Below are 18651 nucleotides of genomic sequence, written 5' to 3'. Positions count from 1 at the left end.
AAAGTTTATAATATTCTTTTCTGATAATCATCTCTTATAATTTTATTTATATTGAGAGAAGTTTATGAGCTAATTCTAATTTTAAATATCTTAACCTTAAGTGTATAATTAAAATGTAGAATTTTAACTAAACAATTTGAAGAAAACTACCATATATTTTGCATTTACAGCATTTATAAATAAATAATGTTTCAATCATTTTTTAAAAAAAGTCTAAACAACTTGAAAAATGTTAATACTTCATTGATACAGCAATCTCATAGCATCAAAATTGAAAGAAAAAACTTGAAAAACGTTACAAACTTGAAAAGTAAGTTTATTGAATGTAAACACTTTGGTTATCATTTGTTTTAGAAGCACCTATTTTACTTATTAAATTTATTGTTTTCAGAGGTACTTTTTGACATTGTATTCAATTTTTAATATTAGCAGGGCTACGCCCTGGTATTATTTACAATTATTATCAAAAAAAATATTTTGACTTTTTATTAATTTCAATTTTTTATTATTTTTTTTTTATAATCACTGTTACCCCCTTACCCTTGGTTTGTAACTGATTTTTTTTTTAATATTTTTTTTTCACTGTTACCCCTAACCCTTACATTTGTTTGGTAGCTTTTTTTGCTTTTAATTATTAATTTTTATTTATTGTTATTAGTCATATTTTTATTTTTTTATATACTGTCACTGTTACCCCTAACCCTTACCCTGGGTCAGTAGCTTTTTTTCTTTTTTTGTTTAATTATTTTCTTGTTTTTTAATATTTTTTTTATTTATAAATTAGTATCCCTGCTATTATCAGGGTTGCCACTTTACCTGGAAAAACCTGGAGTTTGACAATTTAGGCAAAAAAATCTGGGTTTTTGATCAAAAATCACTAAATAATCTCAAATTTTAACAATTTTCACATGTTCCGTAGTAAAATTTTGATTTGACTCAAAAAATCATGTGTATCATTTAAGTAACCAACTAAAACAAAACTTGATCAACTTTAGTACAATATACATGACTTATACTTAATTATTTTCTAAAAAAAAACTTTTATCATGATCTACGAAGATTCTTACCTAAAGCTTAACTTAAAACTGAAAATAAATCCAAAAATGTGTATGTACTCTAAAAAACCTTGAAGAAATTTGAAAAACCTTGAAAAAATTAAAAAAAACTGATAGGCAACCTTGTTGTATAAAAAAAAATATATTAGGGAAAACCCCCTTAAATTTAGTGATGTACGGACTCACTATCCGGGTCCGGCCGGATATTGCCATTTTTGTCTGATATCCGGATCCGGCCAGATTCTAATTTGAAAAAAAAGTCCGGGTCTGGTTCTGGCTGGATTCTAAAATAAAATAAAAGTCCGGATCCGGTTCCGGCCGGATCCTAACAGAGATCCGGCCGTACCTGGATCTAGTTAGTAAAAAAGAGCATACTGAAAAGTATTTTTTCAAAAACAAACCTTGTGTTAATTAATAAGAGACATTTTCGTCAGTTAAAATTAAACACCCATCGTGATTGGCTCATTTTGTACACTTGACTAATTTACATTTGTTTACATTTAAACTATGAAATAAAATTTCCTGAAATGCAACTCTTTACATATGTTGAAAAATTGAAAACTTTGGAATGAATACTTGCATTATTTATTGGTTAAAGTTGAGCTCAGAAAATATTTAGAGTTAATACGTTTGAATGTACAAGCCAATGAGAATCATATGACGAAATGTTTCAAACTAAATACTGATGCAACAAAACATCAGAACATGACAGGCAGTTTATATGTAAGCATTTAGTTAGTTTGGTGTGTAGCTTGAAGCAACAAAATATCTTGAACGTTTTTGTGAATGTTTATTGTAAGTAGTGTTTTGTTTTAAAAGTGAATATTTCAACAGGTGTTTAATTGTTTAAATATTTAAGCCAGGTTTATACTTTAATAGTTTATTAAAAATTTTGAAGTTTCTTGTTTACTAAAAGTTTTATTTAATTTTTATTTTTTTGTTCTAAGTCTTTTGATATAGATTTAAATAGCTTCCAGTTTTTAAAGTGATACCAAAGTAATTAATAATTTTGTATATGCTAGTATTTCTTGTTGTGTTTTAAATAAAAGATTCATCACTCAAAACTTTCGTGTCTCATTATAAAATGTAGTCTCAGTTAGAATTTAGTATTTGTTAGATATTAATTAAATAAGGTAGGATTTAATTATGATGGGTAGTACTAATAAGTTAAGTGTACCACAATCAGTCCACAACTTTACTTCCAAATTGTCAACCTTTGCTAGCTGTTCTACTGATTATTAGATTAAAGTAATTTTTTCAGTTTTTAAAAACCTAATTCTGACTCAGGCTTGTTTATACTCACTCTAGCTAGTTTTATTAACTTAAACAGTGGCAACCCTGCTAGTTTGAAAATTTTTGGGAATTTTAGAAAATCTTGGACTGCCTCAGGCTAGTTTAGTTTTTTATAAAAACTCAGGCTAGTTTTCTTTTGGTTTTGAATGAGTTTGAGCTGATCCAGTTTTCTAGTGTATTTTTCAAGAACTTGATTTCAGATTTTTAATTGTAAATAACACCTAAATTTGTAAACCTTGTGGCTAGCTGTTCTACTTATTATTAGATTATATTTCTTTTTTTTTTCAGTTTTTAAAAACCTCATTCTGACTCAGACTAGTTTATTCTAGTGATGTACCGGACTCACTATCCGGGTCCGGCCGGATATTGCCATTTTTGTCTGATATCCGGATCCGGCCGGTTTCTAATTTGAAAAAAAAGTCCGGATCCGGTTCCGGCCGGATTCTAATTTGAAAAAAAAGTCCGGATCCGGTTCCGGCAGGATTCTAATTTGAAAAAAAAGTCTGGATCCGGGTCCGGCCGGACCCAAAATTGTGAGTCCGGTACATCACTACTTAAATTACAACAAGACTCTTGATTCAAGAGTCTTGAGTATAATTTCAAAAGTATAAATAATAAATTTAGTAAGTAAAATAAGTGCTCCTAAAACCAATGATAACGAAAATTTTTTGATGTCATAGTTAATTTTTTGTATTTAATTTTGAAAAATAATGTTATAGTATTTGTATTAAAGATTACCCAAAACAATTTGGTTTGTAAAGTTGTTTTCATTGAAAAACAGTTATAACATTAATTTGAGTATGCTTGTAAAAGTTCTTTTATTTGACCAGTGCTATAATTTAATTTATATTCACTCATGTCTTATTAGACTTTAATATAATGTTGTTAATAAATTACATAATTATCTAAGTTATGCTTTAGATGTCATTTTTATGAAATTGTTACATTTAATTTATGCTCTAATTATTTTTTAACTGTAAAATACATCAAAATAAAAATATATACACTAGCATGTTGTACTTCGTATAACTTTTTAGGATCTTTTTTATGTTAACTTGATGTTTATTTGTTGTTGTATTTGTTTTGTGTGCTTATAATAAGAACTATTATTTTTTGGAAATATTCAATTATTGACTTTTTGTACATTATTATGTAAAAAAAATCAAGTTGTAAAGTGTTACTTTAAACATAATTGTTATAGCACTTAATAAAAACTATTTCAATACTGAATTTTTTTCTTAATAATAAAGTAAAGTAGTATGTTGAAATGAGCTTTATTCTAAGCAAATTAAAAATGATTAAGTTTATTATTATTATATTCTACCTTTTTTTGTATAATTTATATTCCTTGTCACTACATTTTATAAAGAATAAAGTTATCAATAAGTTTTCCTTCACTCTATTCTGTTTCTTGATACTAAAATATTGTTTATACAAGTTAAACTTTGCACGTTTTTATATTTTTCTTTTCTTTTCTGCTTATCCTTAACCCATTTGTTTCAAATTTAATTTTTGTGGTTTATAAAATATGATAAATATTTAGTTTTGGATAAAATTTGTTAGTGATAACAGTATACTAATTAGATTTTTTGTAAAAACAATTAGTTACAAAAAGTAATAAAAATGTCTTTATACAAGGTTGCCACACTCTCATGATAGCTCAGGATATTTTGAAATCTTTGAAAGTTCCAAGTTGACTCAGTATAACTTAGGATATTAACAATTTTATTTTAAACTCAGGCTGACTCATGGTTTTTTAAATCTGAGTGAGATTTTGTTTTTTTTTCTTTAGTAATATCTTTTAAACATCAAATATAGAAGCTTATGTATACGGCTTTTCTTTTTTACTATATAAAAGAAAACTTAATATTAGGTGTAAGGATTAAAAACAACTCAGGATGAATTTAGATAATACTCAAGATCACTAAGGACAGTTTTTTGTCAGTCAGGATAGTTTTTTGACTCAAAGAGTGGCAACTCTATCTTAATATTTTCAAAGTGTACTTTAATTTAGAAAATCGTCAAATTTTTAAACTTCAATTTTAAATTTTATTTACCATACAATGTTTCACTCGCTTGAAACTAGTCAAAGGAGATCATCAGTTGAATAAAATATGTAAAAAAAAATTTACAATAACATGCAGGAAGACAATAGGCTAAACTTGAAATAAAAGAAACTAAACAAATTTAAAACAAAAAACTGAATAAAATCTAAATAAAACTTATATTTTTAAGTTACTAATATGCACAAGAGTAAATAAACAAATAAATTACAAATAAAAATAGACCAAGGGTAAAGGTTAGGAATAGGAATAACAGTGATAGTAAGAAAAAACAATAAATAAACAAAAAACAACAAAGGGTTAGGGGTAACAGTGATAGTAAATAAATATACAAACAATAAATAAAAATAAGAAGATGAAAAAACAAGTTACCAACCAAGGGTTAGGGGTAACAGTGATAGTAAAACAGTAGTAATAATAAAATAATTAAAAATAAATAAATTTTTCAATTAGTGCATAAGTTTTATTTTGTGTAAAAGTTTCTCTACGTACATATTTGACACCTACCTAGTTGAGAGATATTTATAATGTTCTTAAAAAATTTTTTACAATCTGTTTTTATAATTAGCTGTGATGATCAATGTTTGCAGTAAATGTTTTATCAACATGACAGAATAAAAATATTAAAGTTATGTTTTTTAAACAATTAAGATTACACTTAACTTGATAGATTTAAATTTAGTTAATTTAAAACATGTTTGAAGTTTGTTTTTTTTATAGATAATTTATCTATAGATGTTTATACTATTGTACAAACTTTAGTATCAAAAACAGATTTAAAGAAAGTGAAAACAGTAAAATTGAAACTGAAAGCTGATGATGGACATTTGAATGTAAAATCTCAGTCTATTGTTAAATGGCTTAACAAGGACCTTCCTTCTGAAGTTATTATTGGAGACAAAAGACATTTTGATGAAGCAAAAGCTGTAAGTAATTATGTATTTTGAAACACTATATATGCTTTTGAAACTAATTTTTAAGTTATTGCTTTTAAAGGTAGAGATTTTTAATACTCTCAATAATTCTTAATAAATTATAATAAAGTAGTTGAAATAGAGCATAACCAATAGTTTTTGGGCTGTTTCTTGCTAAATACTTTAAACCAGGGCTCCTCAAACTGTTTTATTAAATCCACCACTTTTAAGGTTAAAGGGTAACAATTAGCTTACTGATTGTTTGTATTTTGCTTAGTATTTTAGATTAATATTTTTTTTACATATTATCATTTTTAGTCAAGGTTGCAACAAACTCAGGCTGCTTAGGACATTTTGATTTTTTTTTTGAAAAAACTCATGATAGTTTTGATGACTTTAAATATTTATTTCTTAAAAGTCATTAGTTTTTGTTATTACTGTAGTATGTTTAAGCTTGGTTTATTTCTATTTTAGCTCATAGCAGATTTTATTTATTATAAACTCAGGCTAACTCAAAGACTAGGAGCCATTTTAGTAATATTACATAGAATAGATAGTTTTAATGTTAGACCAAACTATTAGATAGTCTTATAAACTGTATTAAAAGAAACAATGTCAATATAGTTTGACAAAATAAAAATTAAAAAACAAACCTTTTTTTTTTGTATTGGAAAAAAGTTTTTATGCAAACAATAATGTTAGGTTACTGAGTCAGTACGAATATTCAGAATAACTAGGAACCATTTAAATGTTAGATTACTCTTAAATATAACTACTTTTAAGATACAACTATAGAAATAATTAGCATAGTTTAGTAGAATTTAATTTATAGTAGATCGGTTACATTAATTAAAAAAATCATAAAAACATTTATGTTTTGAATAGGATAATTATTATGAAAACCCATCTTTAGGGTAAAAGAAATTTACTTTTGAAATATTTTAAGATACATTATCAGGGTTCATACACGTCAGGCTAAACCAATTTTTTAGAAAAATTGCCAAAATATCAGTTTTTGTCATGTTAAATGCTTAAATTTATTAAATTTATTTTATTTTATTAAGTTTTGAGTTTTTTTTGAGTATCCATTTAGTTTTTGTAGCCTTAATTTTAGCATAATTTAGGCAATATTGGCAAATGGCAAATTTTGAATAGATGTTATGTAAATATACGATTAAAACAGATTTAACACAGGAATCAATTCTAATTGAAGATTCATATATTTAAAAGTATAATTCAGTGGTCGTCAAGGTGTACACTGGTGCACACGAAACTTTTTTGGGTGCACGAAATTTTTAAGGTACGTGAAACTCATTTAGGGGTGCACTAAATTTTGAGATTACAAAAAAAATACAGAGTTAGATTAAGTATGTAGTTAATATTTAATAAAGTATTTAAAGAATACTGAACTGGGGATTTTGTTGTAATTGCAGAGAAGGGTTTAATTAATAAATATGTAATACAAAACAATATAACTAAAATATCATTGTGAATTTAAGGTAAAACAAATAAAGAGGTCAATTAAAAAGGGGATCAAATAAAAAGTTTCAGCTTCAGTTGTTTAATTGTTTGCATGTAAATACAAACTAAGTTATGACTTTTAAGGATAAATGAACTAATATAAGTGTTTACGTAGTCCCACCACTAGCGACGCTTATTAAAATTAGATCTTGGGGTGCACCAATTTTATTTTTTGCAACTTAGTGTACACAGAATTTGATTAGCTTGACGACCACTGGTAAAATTTATTACAAAGTTTACGGTTACTTAGTTTCACCACTTAACGGGTTTTCAAACTGCGATTCTGCAATAAAAACTTTCAAAGTGACAAGCTATGCAAAATTTGATAAAACATTGGTAAAAGCATAGTTAAAGTTTAGAAAAAAACACGTTGTATATAATTAAATTTTATTTAATGACTAATTAGGCTTTCGTACAGAACTAAAAATATATAAATAAAGTTAAATTAAAATTTATTAAAGTTAAAACAACAATATATAATAAATTTTATAAAAATTGGTACTTATTTTTCAAAGAAAACTTTGGTCTATCAGAGCCAAAGCCTGGACTTATATGTGCCGTGAGACAAGCTCAAGTTAACATAAAGGTTTGACCATAACACTTCGACCATCAGACCACAGGCTGGACTTACATGTGTCACCGAAAAATATACTCTACTCAGTCTATCAAAGGCCTGCGGTCTGATGATCAAAACGCACAATCAAACCTTTATGTCATCTTTTTATTTTTTAAATAATGAAAATTATAGATTTATTTCTTTTTTGTTACCAACTTTAGTTAACTGTGTAAGTTTTGAAAATGTAAAGAAACAAGAAATGTTTTGATAAATTAATTTGGTATCAAAAAATATTTGTATTGGCTAGATATAACAAAATTTAGATTTTTCAAGTTTTCGACAAAGTATATAATCTATAAAACATTGTACGATAGTAATAATGCAGTTAGTATTTCAAACAAAATAGTTAAGTTTAGATTTATTAATTTACATAACTTCTAAGTAAGTATAATGAATATATATTTTAAATTCAATTTAAAGAACGAATTTTATGTAGTGTTTTTACAAATTAGATATTTGATATAATCACTAGGTGAAGATGGGAACTTATATACAAAATAAAGTTAAAGAATTAGCTGAACCAGAAGATTACGATTATAAAACGAAGTTGTCAAAACTTCCAAATTTAGTGAAAATATCTTTTAATCCTGTTTCCACCAAAAATAAGAAACCTGAATAGTACATGATAATTAATTGAAACTTTTTTAGTCAATTGAACAGTTTTTAAATTATTTTTTTTTCAAGTCTATTTCATGCTATTCATTTAATGATTCATGTATTTATACGTGGAAATAGATGTATAATGCTATCTTTATATGGATGTATGTATAAATGTTAAAGTAAATTTAAACATTAACAATGTTAAAAAAAACATTTAGCTTATTATTAACTTGCAATAAAAAGTAGATATTATTTAAAATCGTTTTATTCTACGATTCTTTTGTAAAAGACTTATTACCAATAAAGTTTTTTTAAATACTCTGGTAATATTCCAAGTTAGTGGTTCTTTTAAAAATTAACTAAGTACTAATACTTTTTTTCAATCACTATTTTTGCTACAACTTTTTAATGAATAAACAAGCATGGAAATAATTAGTTAGTCTCAGTGAAAACATTTAGTTCTTAAAAATACTTTTACTGTATAAAAAAAATAATGATTAATTTTTTTAAGTTTGTAAAATTTAACATAAAGCTACTTAATAATTTTAATATAAGTATTCTGTACCCTAAGTATATTTTTAGACAAAGTATATGTTGCTAGTGAAGTAATAGCTAGATTAACAACAACAATAAAAGTAAAAAAATATTTAATTTAATTTTATAACATCATTATAATCAACAAAGCCTAAATAAAATAAACTACATTTCTTCTTATTACAATAAGTACATTTAGACTTTTTAAAAGTTTATTTATAGAATTTAAATTGTGACATATGCTTTTTAACTAGTGATCTACCAGGTACACTAAATAAGTATCAGGCCAGATTCAAATATTATTTTCATCTCATCAGAAAATAATTTTCTATAAGTTATGATAAAATACACGGTTATAATTAAGTTTTTGTTTCAATTAATTATCCTATAAGTTAAATAGTTTTTTTCAGTGGCGTAGCGTGGTATTTTGGTCGAGGGGTGCACAAATTTTTTCTCTCAAAAAGTCCCCTAAATTAAAACTTTTAGGCTGCAAATTTTTCGGGGTCAGTTTTCTCGTAAATTTAAAAAATTACTAAAAGACTATCTCCTACTTTATTTTTCAAGCAATCTTCTTCAAAATTTAGAAAATGTTCCTTAAAGTAAAAAAAAAAAAAGTTACTTATGAATTAAGATAATTATAATAAATAAAAATTTTATAGAAAAAATTTAAAAAGTAAGTCTTTTTTTCAAAAAAAAATATTTTACTATAAATTTTTAAATTCACAATTAATGTTTTTTGTTATTGTATAAATATTAAACTGTTAATGTTTAAAGAAGATTACTTGAAAAATGTAGGAGGAGATAGATTTTAATCAAACTAGCCTTTTTTCGCTGTTTTAGTCTTCCCTTCCCATAGGGAACCTATTATGCGGCCCGACTTTGACTGGTCATATCTCAAAAAATAATTCGAATTTTTAAAAACAACAAAAAGCATCTTAAAGCTTAAAAAATTCTTTAAAATAAGATCAACTTCTAAAAAACGTGGCTAACTCCCCCCCATCCCTCTATGGCATTAAACTACAAATAAATAGTAAACTAAGTATAACCATTAATATCTCAAAACAATTTCTCTTTGCAATTTCTAAACAATGTTCAATATCTATTTTATGTCAACAACAACAAAGAATTGTATTAAACTCAAAATAACTCATACTTTTAGTTTGTTGCAGCTTTTAATATACTATTTTTATCTTTTATATAAAAATGTTAAATCTTCAGTATTAAAATTGAAAGTTTTAAATTTTTGTAGAAGAAATCTAAAGAGCTAGTTTTTTTTTTAACTTCTACATTTTTACCTATATTACAATACAAAACTGTAAAAATAAATCTTAGCAAATGAAGAAAATCTGAAAATAAACAAAAATAAAAATTTCATACCACTTGAACTGCAGTATTGAGTAATAACAATATCTGGTGTTGGTCTGCTACTTTTCAATTCAAGCTTTTGAACTTCAGATAATTTCCTATCTGAAATATTTTTAGACTTGCAGCATTCCATACAATATTACTCTGCATATTTTTTAAGATAATAATTTAAAAATTAATGAAAACAAGTGTTTACTTTTTCTTTAGTATTATAAAAAACATTTTACAAAAAAAACACAATTAACTTTGAAGATATCAGGATTGCCTTGTTAATCTTTGAGTCAAAATAACTGTCCTGAGTTATTTTTAAAATGTCATATGTCATCATAAGCATTTTAAAGATTTTTTTTTATTGTTTTTAAACTAATAGAAACTAGGCTTTATAACAAAGCATTTAAAACCACTAATGCAACCTGAGTTAAAATAAAACAAATCTATCATTTGTCAGCCTGACCTTAAAAATACTTGAAACATTCTGAGTTATCCTGATTTTTACTGAGTCATACTAAAGTTTTCCAAAACTTCATAAAATCCTGAGTGTGTGGAATGATTTTACTAAATTTTTCTTATACAAAACAAAATGTTTAAAAGATAAATTTTTTAAAGTTAACTTTTTCAATGCTTTTAAAAATTCACAAGAAATATAACTTTTCACTTATCTTAAAATCAGTTCTTCTAAGATCTTTAGGGAATAGCATTTTTAAATACTGCAAACAGTTGGTAGAAAGAATTTTTTTTAAATACCATTTAAAATTTGATTTAAAACTAAATGAATTTAAATCTAAAATTAATCAGTTATGTTATTTAGACTTAAAATTGATTGTAAAAATTCTGTTTTACAAGTTGCTATAAATTTATTCATGATGTGACTAACGAAATTTTAAAATAACTTGCTACAAAAATTGAATAATTTTTAAACTTTATGGCTGATAGAATAACAAAGTTTGATTTGTTTGTTATCTTATAAAAAAAGAAACTACGCTACGCCCCTGGTTTTTTCTATCGTGTTTTTTTTTTAAACAATGTCGAATGCTTGAAACACTGTTATCTTTAGGATCCTATTAGTTGAGCTTTCTTCGGATTTTCTACTTTAAAATAAAAGCTTGCCGCAAAATTCTATTTCGTAAAAATCACGCCTAATAGGTTCAAAACGTTTCCAAATCTGGTCAAGCCACTAAAAAAGTTGCATAACATTTAAAAAAGTACTGAAACTAATTTATTTAGAAATAAAATGTAAGTAGTTTAAAAATAAAATAGTATTGGTTTTTCATGTAAGGAAGGAAGCAAAATTACTACGAATTAATCAATCAACATGATTTTATTGACAGAGCTATAGTTTCTTATGCTAATCAAAAGCAATTTAAAAGATTAGCTATGTTTTGTGCAATAAATATTTTTGTTTGATAGCAACGAGGAAAACCCAAACAAACATTTGTAAACCTACAATATGTATCAATTAAAATGTTCAAAATTACTTATACTGCGAATTTGATTACGATTTATTGTTTACTTTTGTCTTTTTTGGGAGCTTTTTGTTATAAGTTTATTGTGAGGTTTTCTTTTTAAAGATTTTTTTTGAACAAAAAAATGACTATTGCTCGTTTTAGATAATTGGCCTGGTATATTTTTAAAAAAGTAAAAACTGCGAACCACTAGATACACAAAATAAGAATCCGGCCGGATATGTTTTTTAAAATTGTTATCCAGACCCATCTTTAAAACCCGGATCCGAATAGTGTATAAAAAAGGTGAAACTCAGCAGGATAGTGGGTCTGGTAGATAACTATTTTAGAACTTTTTTTTTGTTTTTAAGCAGTTAAATTTTATATTTGTAATTACTTTGTGGTTTGTTAGCATAATACAACTTTTAGCATATAAAGAAATTAAATTGTTCTTTAATTTTTATTTAAAAAAAAAATTAATTGTTTAAAAAACACATTCGAAGTTTTAAACCACCTTAAAACTTAATAACTTTAAAAATTTTTTTAACTGTTTATGTACCATTAAGCATTTTTATATATCTATAAGTAAATCATGTCACTGAAACAATAAAAATGTAACCAAAAGAAGGCTATAACTTATTTACCAAAAATTTTTTTTACCCCAAGAGAAGAAGAATTTTTTGAAGCAAATCTGTCGCCAAAGCTGTTTTAATGCTCTTTTTTTGTTTTATAACTTTTCCCCTAAAGTATATATTAAAAATATTAATTTGTTTTGCTATGATACCGAATTATGAAAAGTAAAGATAAAATCTTAGATTATATTCTTAAAGAAAATTCGATTGATTCTTTGATTTTAAGTTAAAAATAGTTTACTTGAGATCGTAAAAAAAACACTATTTTAATCTAGTGATTCTTGAATTTATATTCAAATTTTATTAACAGAGAACAGCTAACATATGTTTTTTTTTTAATTTATGTTGTAACTTCTAATTGAATACAATCTAAACAAAAATATTAAATGTTAAAATATACGTTATTCTTGATTGTCGCAACTAAGTTTACGAATTCGGTTATTAAATTTTAATGGGTGTTGAAAGTTTTATTAAATTATGTTGACAATGCAAAAAAGTTTTTAAAAGAAAATATTAATGTATGACAAACATTGAGTAAACTACACTGAAAAACTATGATGACAGTATAAACTGTATACATAATTTCATAAATAATAATAACAAATTATACAGTAAACTTTTTTTTATTACACTAACACATGTTTCTGTATTTTAACGGATCAACACACTTCAACGGAGCTCGCTAAAAAAAATACTGTAAGGAAAGAGTTGAAGCTAAAATAAGTGTATACATGTTATTAATAAAAACAATTGCTATAGATTTTTATAGGTTAATGGTTAATAATAGACAAAATACTTATTGTTAAATCCGACTGTTATAAAACTACCCAGTATTTGTAAATATTAAATAAACTATTATTATTTATTCCAGTGAACTTATTTCGCTAGAATCTCTTGTTAACAAACGCTTTGATCTATATTTTTTAAAAGTTAGTTTCATTAACATAAGCGGTATTTTAAACATTTTGATAAACTATTTTTGATAGCTTCTAAACTATCTTTAAATATTTTATAACGATAATTAAATCAAAACAAAAGCTAATACCATTTAATGTAACAAGGTTAAACAAAGTAATATCATCCTAACTACAAACGAGACCAGGGTTTCCTAGAATGGAAAAAATCGTCATTTTTTAACCAATTTCGGTTATTAAGGGACAATAACTAATAAAAAATTAAAAAAAGTACTTATGTAATCAGCTATATTAGTAAATGTGTAACTTTTGCCTGGTGGTTAAAATTTCTGTAATATTATTAACCGATATTGTTTTTGTTTTAAAATACTTTATTTTTATATTTATTTGTTATGTTTTTTTAATACTCAAGTAGTTTTTTTTCAATTTATATTTTAGTTTAAGGTTTTATCAGGTTATGTATAATCAAAATAATGTTTTATATGTCAAAATATTTATTTCTAATTTAAAAAATCTAATACTTTTTATTGTACTTAACTAGTATATTGATATTCAGAAATATAAAACTGATGTGTTTTTTAAGTTTGTAAAAAATTAAATTAGGCCTTTTAAAAACGAATCAAAATGTTTCTTATTACACCTTTTATTGTGATGATTTACTAGAATACTACTCCTGAGCGTAGTTTAGTACTGACCATAGCATAAAGTTTTCTTTATAGTAACCTACCACCTAGGTACGAACTTCCTAAGTACGTACTGCCGGTATGGTACGCACTTTTTAGCCGAAAATGCTGTGTTAAGACGCTTTTTTGTTCTTTAAAATTAAAAAACAAACCTAAAAGTAGTAATAAAAAGTATTATATTTTAAAATAAATTTTACTCTATCAAATCAAAGTAAATTAAAACTAAAGGAACCTGTAAAAAGTTATGAACCTAAAAATTGTATATCAAATGCAACATTTAAAACAAACATACTACAATTTATTTATTTATCGAAAATAACAAACAGTACAGTTAAGTTTGTACACCCGATGATTACAACATAAGAATGACTTATAAATAGTCATACAAAGACATATAAATAGTCATCTTTAAAAGTCATACAAAATTTAGATAAACGGTAATTTCCAGCGCGATTAAAAATTACATACTCTATGATTGAAACATATACGTAAAAAGCTAAAAAAAAATATTTTAATAAAAATAAAGAACATTGCAATTGAAATTTATTTAGAACTAGATTATTTCAAATCGAGACAGTTTTCTCGGGTAGGTGTCAAAAGTGCACAAAGAGTCACTTTCGCACGAAGAGTCATTTTTACACGAAGATACTTTTGCACAGGTTGAAACTTTTAATTTTTTTTTACTATCACTGTAACCCCTTACTCTTACCGTTGGTCGGTTTTTTCTTTTTTCTATAACTATTAGGTATTTAATTTTTTATCTTTGTTACCCCTAACCTTTACCTTTAGTAGATTTTTTTTTTTTCATTTTTTTTTATTTACTTTTTTTTTATTTTTGTCGTTCATTATTTACCCTAACCTATAACCTTGGTCGGCAATTTATTTATTTATTATTTTTTTATAGTGATTCTTTTTATTCTCGTGCAAAAATAACCCATTGTGCAAAATTGTTTCCGTACAAAAGTGACCCTTTGTGCAAAAATGTCTTCGTGCATAGTTAACCCGTTGCCAGTATTCTCATTTACTGTTTTAAAAACACTTAACTATTGTATTTTAATAGTGTTTCTCGATAGTGCATGGATTATAGCTTATTTTAAAATGTTAAAAGTAATAAACCTTATGGACAGGTTTTAGCGAACTCAGAACTTTAAAAGACCAATGTTAAATATACTAACAAAAACTTGTTATGTTATGATCTAGTTATAAACATCTATAAGTACTATCACTTCAAAATCTATTTTAATAAAGCTTAAGTATTACATTTTAAAAGTATAGCAGATGTAGAACAAAAAATAAAAACATTCTAAGAGTTTTTTGTAAAAAAAATAATTAAGTTTTTTTTATCAACTAAAAAAATTCTAAAACTCATTAAAACTTGTTATATTTTTAAAAACTGATATATATTTTTTAGTTCAAATTATTTTTAATAACTAACATAAACAAGTGTCTAAAACTTAATATAAACACTTCGAGTTTAAACTATTTCATTTTATATTAAGAACTAAAACAATAAAAAGTTTCTGTTTTTGAATATATGTTTTTTAATAAAGAAAAAAGTTTAATAAGTATGACACAAATTAATTATTATGAAAATTTATATAATTAAAATCGTAACGACAAAAAAATATCTAAAGACCCGTAAATTTGTTTATTTAAAAAGTTAAGTATATGTTTTTTTATAGATACATTTATATTCAACTTCACCCAGTACTTGGATAAAAACTAGTGGTATAAAATTAAATACAACAACAAGCTTAAAATAGTTACAGTAGGATTTTTAATTTACTGTATAATACCAATCTAAAAACTACTTTTTCAATTTAAAGGTGCTTATTCATATTTTTAAGAAAGAGAAAACTAAAATTATTAAACAAGTTAGATTTAGCACAAGTTTTTATACTGATAGATATTAATCTAGTATATCTTTATACAAGTTTAATTAGATTAAAAGTAGTTAATGGCATTTAGTTGCTTTAAAAAACAGGATTGTCACACACTCAGGATAATTTTGAGGCTAGTTTAAAATTTTAGAAAAACTCGTCCTGACACAAGTTTGGTTGAATTTTTATTTTTTAAAATTATACTAGTTTTTTTTTTCTGAATCTAAGGCTGTTTTTTTGATTTTTTTTTAATAGGGTTTTTTTAAGTTTATTTGATGTTTCATACATTTAACGATTTATTAATTTTCTTTGTTATTTTCAGCCAACATTATAGTAATTTTTTTTTGGGCCAGCTTAATAAATATCAGGCTGAATTTAGATCAATCAAACTGGATTTTCACTATAAAGAGTAACTAAACTGTAACAAACTCTAAATCAAATTACTAGATTTAATAATTAACTTAAAATATCGTTATTTATAATAAATCTAAAAATGAATTTTATCTTTAAACGAGAAATACTATATTTGATTATTTCTAAACTTCAGCTTTTATTTTCTCTAACAGAAAGAAGTGACAAATCTTTTCCAACACTGGACTTCATTGAGAGTGAAAATCAGAGTACGAAATGAACAATATCAGCATCAGATACGCACATAAATATCGTACGGAGAGCAACATATATAAATCATTTTGAACTTTGCTGTTTTTAACACCTTTTTTTTCGTTTTTCTTTTTGTTCAACATCTTTTTAAAATACAGATAATAATCACAAATAAAAAGTCATAGAGTTAATTTAAGTATGTAGTTTACATTTAATAAAGCAGTAAAAGAGTTCTGGGGACTTTGAATGGATTGCATAGACATGTTATATGTTAAGAATGTATTACAAACCAATATAAATATAATTGTGGAAATAAGTTAAAATAAATAGAACGTTTCATTAAATAGTTGATTTACTAATAAAAATACTTATAAATCTCAGCTTTAGTTGATATAAGGTTTGAATGTAGAAATAAATTAAATTAATGACTTTAGCGTAGAAAAAAAATTAATAAAAGTATTTACTATTCCGGCCACTAGTAGCGCTCACTAAGATTAGATCGTTGGGTGCACCGATTTTATTTTTTGCAGTTGGTGTACACAAATTTTTGAAGACCACTAGTTTAGTTTAAGTGCTTAAAGACCACGTATTTAAGACCTAACTATATTCAAACCAATAAAAATAACCAGTATATTTAAATTAGTGATGTACCGGACCCACAATTTCGGGTCCGGACCCGGATCCGGACTTCTTTTTTAAGTTAGAATCCGGCCGGAACCGGACCCGGACTTTTTTTTCAAATTAGAATCCGGCCAGAACCGGATCCGGAATTTTTTTTCAAATTAGAATCCGGTCGGATCCGGATATCAGACAAAAATGAATGGCAATATCCGGCCGGACCCGGACCCGGATAGTGAGTCCGGTACATCACTAGTATAAACTAGCCTGAGTCAGAATGAGGTTTTTAAAAATTGAAAAAAAAAAGAACTTCAATCTAATAATAAGTAGAACAGCTAGCCACAAGGTTTACAAATTTAGGTTTTATTTACAATTAAAATTCTGAAATCAAGTTCTTGAACCAAATACACTAGAAAATTAACAAATATTGAAAACTGGATCAGCTCAAACTCATTCAAAATTTAAAAGAAAACTAGCCTGAGCTTTTATAAAAAACTAAACTAGCCTGAGGCAGTCCAAAATTTTCTAACATTCCCAAAATTTTTCAAACTAGCAGGGTTGCCACTGTTTAAGTCAATAAAACTAGCTAGAGTGAGTATAAACAAGCCTGAGTCAGAATGAGGTTTTTAAAAACTGAAAAAATTACTTTAATCTAATAATCAGTAGAACAGCTAGCAAAGGTTGACAATTTGGTAGTAAAGTTGTGGACTGATTGTGGTACACTTATCTTATTAGTACTACCCATCATAATTAAATCCTACCTTATTTAATTAATGTCTAACAAATACTAAATTCTAACTGAGACTACTTTCTGTAATCAGACACGACAGTTTTGAGTGATGAATCTTTTATATAAAACACAACAAGAAATACTAGCATATACAAAATTATTAATTACTTTGGTAACACTTTAAAAACTGAAAGCTATATAAATGTATATCAAAAGACTTAAAACAATAAACTAAAAATTAAATAAAACTTTTAGTAAACAAGAAACTGTAAAATTTTTAATAAACTATTAAACTATAAACCTGGCTTAAATATTTAAACAATTAAACACCGGTTGAAATGTTCACTTATCACAAAATTTCACAAAAAGGTTCAAGATATTTTGTTGCTTCAAGCTGCACACCAAACTAACTAACTGCTTACATATAAACTGCCTGTCATGTTCTGATGTTTTGTTGCATCAGTATTTAGTTTGAAAAATTTCGTCATATGATTCTCATTGGCTCGTACATTCAACCGTATTAACTCTAAATATTCTCTAAGCTCAACTTTAAACAATAAATAATGCAAGTATTCATTCTAAAGTTTTCAATTTTACAACAAATGTAAAGAGTTGCATTTCTGAAATGTTTATTTCATAGTTTAAATGTAAACAAATGTAAATTAGTCACGTGTACAAAATGAGCCAATCACGGTAGGTGTTTAATTTTAACTGACGAAAATGACTCTTATTAATTTACACAGGGTTTGTTTTTGAAAAAATACTTTTCAGTATGCTCTTTTCTACTAACTAGATCCGGGTCCGGCCGGATCTCTGTTAGGATCCGGCCGGACCCGGACTTTTTTTTCAAATTAGAATCCGGCCGGAACCGGATCCGGACTTTTTTTCCAAATTAGAATCCGGCCGGAACCGGATCCGGACTTTTTTTTCAAATTAGAGTCCGGCCGGATCTGGATATCAGACAAAAATGGCAATATCCGGCCGGACCCGGATAGTGAGTCCGGTACATCACTAATTTAAATACATCTATGTAAATATATTTTTGTAAAATTTGATAAAAAAATAAACAAAATTGTTTTACACCCAAACTTTTATGAATGTTCAATAAATTAGATCATTGCTTACTTATAATTAAGTTAACTTGGTGTATTTTACGTCTTTATTTAGGTTTTAACTAATTGTTTAAAT

The 18651-nt window shown here is 25.6% G+C and overlaps 1 protein-coding gene across 2 annotated transcripts; it reads left to right on the top strand.

Annotated features, from left to right (window-relative positions):
* The first annotated feature begins 174 nt into the window (after nucleotides 1-174).
* Nucleotides 175-16184, top strand: LOC145839376 (uncharacterized). Of its 2 annotated transcripts, none has more exons than XM_082946953.1 (3): nucleotides 175-310; nucleotides 5186-5337; nucleotides 16079-16184. In XM_082946953.1, the coding sequence occupies exons 1-3, from the start codon at nucleotides 187-189 to the stop codon at nucleotides 16169-16171; spliced, it is 369 nt and encodes a 122-aa protein (XP_082803079.1). In that variant the 5' UTR covers nucleotides 175-186; the 3' UTR covers nucleotides 16172-16184. The 2 variants fall into 2 exon arrangements, with proteins under 2 accessions (XP_082803079.1, XP_082803078.1); XM_082946952.1 differs by lacking the exon at nucleotides 16079-16184 and adding an exon at nucleotides 7935-8451.
* The last annotated feature ends 2467 nt before the right edge of the window (nucleotides 16185-18651 follow it).

This window comes from Thalia democratica, chromosome 6 (genome assembly GCF_965202585.1).
Source record: "Thalia democratica chromosome 6, ktThaDemo2.hap1.1, whole genome shotgun sequence".
Classification (NCBI taxonomy): Eukaryota; Metazoa; Chordata; class Thaliacea; order Salpida; family Salpidae; genus Thalia; species Thalia democratica.
The sequence above is the reverse complement of the archived record's forward strand: the minus strand, read 5'-3'. Positions and strand labels throughout refer to the sequence as shown.

Excerpts from the sequence above, each read along its gene's own strand:
- LOC145839376 (XM_082946952.1), top strand. The coding sequence starts at position 187 with ATGTTTCAATCATTTTTTAAAAAAAGTCTAAACAACTTGAAAAATGTT. Across the intron at positions 311-5,185 it reads AAACGTTACAAACTTGAAAA|ATTTAAAGAAAGTGAAAACA; the intron begins GTAAGTTTATTG and ends TATCAAAAACAG. Across the intron at positions 5,338-7,934 it reads ATTTTGATGAAGCAAAAGCT|GTGAAGATGGGAACTTATAT; the intron begins GTAAGTAATTAT and ends TATAATCACTAG.